The sequence below is a fragment of the Plectropomus leopardus genome, chromosome 1 (assembly GCF_026936395.1).
Source record: "Plectropomus leopardus strain MGB_pleo_1.0 chromosome 1, ASM2693639v1, whole genome shotgun sequence".
Classification (NCBI taxonomy): Eukaryota; Metazoa; Chordata; class Actinopteri; order Perciformes; family Serranidae; genus Plectropomus; species Plectropomus leopardus.
This window is the reverse complement of record NC_142176.1, coordinates 13,848,415-13,853,845: the sequence shown is the minus strand read 5'-3', so window position 1 is coordinate 13,853,845 and position 5,431 is coordinate 13,848,415. Positions and strand designations below refer to the sequence as shown.

The 5,431-nt window shown below is 38.0% G+C and overlaps 1 protein-coding gene across 1 annotated transcript; it reads left to right on the top strand.

The window, feature by feature from the left end:
* Positions 1 to 219: 219 nt before the first annotated feature.
* On the top strand, positions 220 to 4,545 carry mettl21e (methyltransferase like 21e). Its single transcript, XM_088076001.1, has 5 exons — positions 220 to 2,324; positions 2,415 to 2,572; positions 2,667 to 2,784; positions 2,908 to 3,005; positions 4,036 to 4,545. The coding sequence occupies exons 1-5, from the start codon at positions 2,267 to 2,269 to the stop codon at positions 4,336 to 4,338; spliced, it is 735 nt and encodes a 244-aa protein (XP_087932127.1). The 5' UTR covers positions 220 to 2,266; the 3' UTR covers positions 4,339 to 4,545.
* Positions 4,546 to 5,431: the final 886 nt, after the last annotated feature.

Here is a 5,431-nt window from a genome sequence, read left to right as displayed (position 1 = left end):
TTATGTCTTAAACATTTCAAAGGTAGCATGCATGCACAGTAGGGGCGTGAATCACAATACGATATTATCACTATACAATATTAATTGCAATATACTGAGCATCGTAATAATAAATATTGCATTAATTAAACTTTTTCAACTGTAAATTATGTCCTCAAACAAAACAAATGTCAACATCTGTTTTTATCTAATGAGTTTTAAAGATAAAGTTTCTCACTTCAATCATTTTTATTGCAGTAAAATTTATCTAGTGGATCGAAAAATAGATTGATTTTATTTTTCTAGTAGGCTACCAAAAATTGTATTTGTTTTGAAATATTGATAAGTATAAAACTGATACTTGGCATCTGTGTATTGATACAATATTGCCACACAAAATATCACAATACAACGCTGTATTGATTTTGTGGACTCCTAATGCATAGTTAAATTTAAAACCCATAAACCAGCTGCGTATCAGTCACATGTCAGAGCTTGTAAGACGTGGCTTTCTTCAAAATGTATTCCAAACAACGGCACCCAGATACTTATACATCCACCAGATATTTATACACACACAGAGGTGATAAATCAAGCTCTCCCCAACCTTTGCATTATCCCTGCGTGGACTCCCCTGACCTTTTCTCTAAACCAGTGTTGCATAACTGAAGTTGTGTGTCAGATGCTCCGACTAACTAGCACTGACACATAGCTGGAGTCTGACACACTGGCGTGATGTTACAAACTAACAGAGCTGGATCAAAGAGGTATTATGAGGCTAAATATGATTCATTTATAGAGCAGAGAATCAAACAATATCTGTAATGTGATATGAGAGGAAAACAACATCTGTTTGATTTAAAGCTGGTGTATGTCAGTGCTACTTTTAGGCATTGAGCAGTGATGAACAAAATGAAATAAACACAATCCTGCACAGTGAGATCATCATTCAGTACTTTACAATTTTTTCCTAAATGTTTTTTTTTTTTCTCCAGCTCATTTTTGGATTGCTTCACCCAAATTACTTATTTTCTTACATGGTGGTATTTAGCTATATGATAGTTTGGGTTGTATTTGGCCAAGTTTAAGTCTTTGAGCAAATTGGTTAGATTTCTTTCTAAGGGCAGAGGGATATCGTACACTGTAAAGCCCTCTGAGGCGAACCATGTTTTGTGAAAATGGGCTTTATAAATAAATTTGACTGACTTGACTTAACTTTCAAAAACATGGAGAGAAGGCAATGAGGAACTTAACAACACATGGCCAAAAAATGCAAGAAATTAGCAAACAGTTACAAGTGAAATACATGAGAATAAGCCAAAAAAAAGAAAAAAAAATAGAAAAGAAAAATCCACAACTCTCAATGTGACCAATTTTCACATAGGAACAAAAGTTAAGAAATTAAGTGTCTTTCAGTCGGCTGGTCTTCTACTTGCTATGTTACACAATTTTGATGCACCAGCAGTTCAGTCAACAACTTCTGTAAATCATAAGCACCAAGACAGATGCACTGGTGGCTCATATTAAGCTACAGAATTAAGTAGAACTGCATTTCATCCTAAACTTAATGTTGTTGCTGCTTGAGTCGTTGTAACATTATACACCTCAAAATAATAAAGTGTGGCAAGAAATCTGAAAAATGGTACATACCAAACAGTGCTCACAACAGACTGTCATCTACCGATGGGTGGAGACAATAAAAACTACACACTGTGGCCCCAAAAATGAACATAGACCTGACTCAACATCTCTGCCATACCAACATATAACACCGACATAAAACTAAAATAAAAACATCATGATGAGAAAATGAGCTTGAATACTGTTTAGAAGACTCTAATTACCTTTTTCACAGCAGAAATTGTGATTCAACCCAGCAGGAAAAAAGCACAGATGCAACTAATGATGTTAATTAATTACACCTGTGCATCTCCGGCTTTGACCAGGGTTCCTACACATTTTCCATTAAATATATTCTTGGTAGATTTTTCTGATCATATTTGACACACAACAGCAGCCCATGGAGAATTAGCATTTGCATTGTTAAGTCCATTCTTGCGTAGAGAGATGAACATACTGAAAAAAATAACATTTTATTATTGTTAGCCCATATGTCTCTTTAACAAATAAGAACCAAAAAATATTTTTTTTAAATTTTAAAAAATTGATTTCACATTGTCTGTGCAACCTTGTTAATTTACTGAAAATGAACGCAGCCGAAAAGGAGTCCTTAAGCAGAAGAGATAGTTTACTTTTTTTTTTATATACATCACAGCATAACTCATAAATGCTCAGAGCTGACTGGTTATTTGTGATGCTATGTGCAATTCAAAAATTTGAAAAAGGTCTGTTTGTCTCTTTTGAGTTATTTTAGGGTTTTACATTCTCCTCATTAACTCATTAAGCTTTATGTAAACATGTTATTTTTTTACCAGGTGCTTCTGTGGACGCAGAGCTGGCCAAAGCCATAATGTCTCGGTGTGTCCACCCTTCTGTGCTGGGCGCAGAGACCTGGGAGGGATACCTCTTTTCTGATCTGGAGATCCGTATCAAAGAGTCCACAGACCTCTACGGCGCTGTGCTCTGGCCCTCGGTACACCCAAACTTATACATTACCCCAGATATTTAGCCGCTGAGCTGTCCTCTTTATTTTACCAGTGAATTTTACATTTCTGTTTCCCCAACAGGCGATGGTGTTGTGTTATTTCTTAGAGACTAACCGAGACAAACACAACTTGATGGACAAAAATGTGATTGAACTGGGTGCTGGAACTGGGCTGGTCTCAATCGTGTCCAGCCTGTTGGGTACGGAAACAAAACCACTCAGTGATTAGCTCTCACAAGTCTCCTAATCTTTTCATTTTTTCTCTCTCTGTTGCTGTTTGTATCCAATTTCCTAAAATGCTGAGCTGCACTGCCTCTCTCCAGGTGCTAAGGTGACATCCACTGACCTGCCAGATGTGTTGGGGAACCTCCAGTACAATATTTTGCGCAACACCAAGGGCAGATGCAAGTACATCCCTCTGGTAGGTTTTTATATTTAGATTTCAAACGGTTACCATGGATGGATTACTGAACAAGCCTACTGGGCACAGGCTCAAGGGCCCAAAGTAACTGGGGGCCCTCCTGGCCTTTACATAAAATGTTGAATTAACATGTACTGACCAGGAAAGGGATTCAAAATAACCACAAAGACACAGAAAAACACCACAAAGAGTTGCAAAGGTACTGCAAACTGACACAAAATAACTATAAGAATGGGCAAAACAACCACAAAGACTAACAAAACAACCAAAAGCAAACACAAAATGAAACAAAATGTTAAAAAGGAAACAATATTAACCCAAAGAGACAGAACATTAATTTAAAGAGACCCAAATAATAACAAAAAAACACAAAACAACCACAAGGACAAACAAATTACCAGAAACAGATGCAAAGGTACTGCAAAGTGACACAAAATAACTACAAAAATGGGCAAAACAACCACCAAGAGGCACAAAATGACTATAAGTGAAACACAAGTCAGATAATACACAAGTAGAAGAGACACAAACAACTATAAGAAGACACAAAACAAACATAAGGACACATAAAATGACCACAAAGAGACACAAAAACCACAAAAAGACGCATAACTACTGCAAAGTGACTTAAACCACCATAAAGTCTGTGTGTGTCTTGCTTCTGTGGAGGAGAGCTGGTGGGGCCCTTTGCATATCAGAGCCTATTGTCTCGCAATCCACCCATGTTGATAACATATGAAATATATTCTGATATATTCAAAAATTCAGACAAGGCACTGTTGACACAATAACTATCAGCAATGTTAGTTGCATTGCGTTTTGATTTCTTTCTGGGGTCTATATTTGGGATATGGATGAGTTATAAAATCAGCTGTTTCATCCCATCATATTTCTTATGCAGCTATCATCAACTGATGATATGAAACACCCAGAAAAGTATGCAAAAGTGAACTTTAACTTTTTAAAAGAAAGGAATATGCTAAATTGTTTTAAACTGTATTAATCACCCAGATATCGTCCCCGTTTCTAGGTCACAGAACTCATCTGGGGACCGGATGTAGAAAAGCGTTTCCCTTGTGACACACATTGTTTCGACTACATCATGGCAGCTGACGTGGTGTACGCCCATCCTTATCTAGAGCAGCTGATGGACACCTTTGACCACCTGTGCCAGGAAAACACACAGATCCTGTGGGCCATGCGCTTTCGCCTGGACCCGGAGAATAGCTTTGTTGACCGCTTTCGACAACGCTTCAACCTGGAGGAGCTGTACGACCTCCCCAGTCTCAGTATCAAATTGTACCGAGCCTGGAGGAGGGACACAAGGACCTAGGACCAGAGAACTGTCAGTGTGTGTGTGCGTGTGTGTGAGAGAGAGAGAGAATTAGGTCACATTTGTTATTTATTCTGCAATGTCAAATGTTTTCATCGATCTGCTGCAAATATGCAAATGTCTTCTACATAAAGACTTTATGATGTTTGTAGTTTTATATGCCAATAATATCACAATATCAAGATTTTATTAAATTATTCACAGTAAGTAATGGTGTCTATCTACTAGAATCATTTACATGTGATGCTGTACTATGTAATGACACTGAACCTTTAAAAAATTTACATTACATTCAATTCTATACAGAAAAAAACTTTTATTAGTTGGGCATTTAGAAAGTGGGCATTTTGGGTCACATTATTCGAGAGCCGCTGCTGCAGAATCACTTTCAGGGATTTTTTTTACAAGCTTGTTGTCATCCATCAGTCACACATTCTCATACTTCAAATCTTGGCTGCCGGTGTTGTTTTGGTCCGGTCAGCTCACACAGCACAGATGATGCAAACATGGCTCTGGATTTTTCCAGTGGAATTCTGATGACCCTGTGGATTTTATTTGGGAGGTCTGTTGCTGTGTGACTTCACATGGACAATATGACAGCCCAGTCACCAAAGGAAAGGAAAGGAAAGGAAAATGGCGGTATTTCTGCAAACCACTAATACTCTGCATTTTAGGTGGAAGGAAAGGAGGGTGAGTGGCACGCCACCTAGGCGAGACAGCTGCCTAGCTGCAGCTCACTGTTCAAGACCAACAAACAACAAAGCTGGTTGTGTTTTTGGTGAATCATCACTGTGTTTCCATTTTCTTTGCAAACCATCGTGGTTCTCCCATGGCTTTTGAGGCACCAAATGCAGTTGTTTTTTACACATTGTTGTTACACAATGTCATGCCCCCAAACCATTTCTTGCCATTTTGGTCAATGCCTTTTCCCCCCATGGTTTTGTAACAATTGAGATTGATTTACTCAGGGTTCAAGGAGTGAAAGAGGTCAAATTAAAGGTCACATCCATATTGGGCAGTATGCACTGCTTTAGTAAAATGAGTCACACACAAACTTTGCATGTTTTGGAAACCCACCACTTAAGCTTTATTA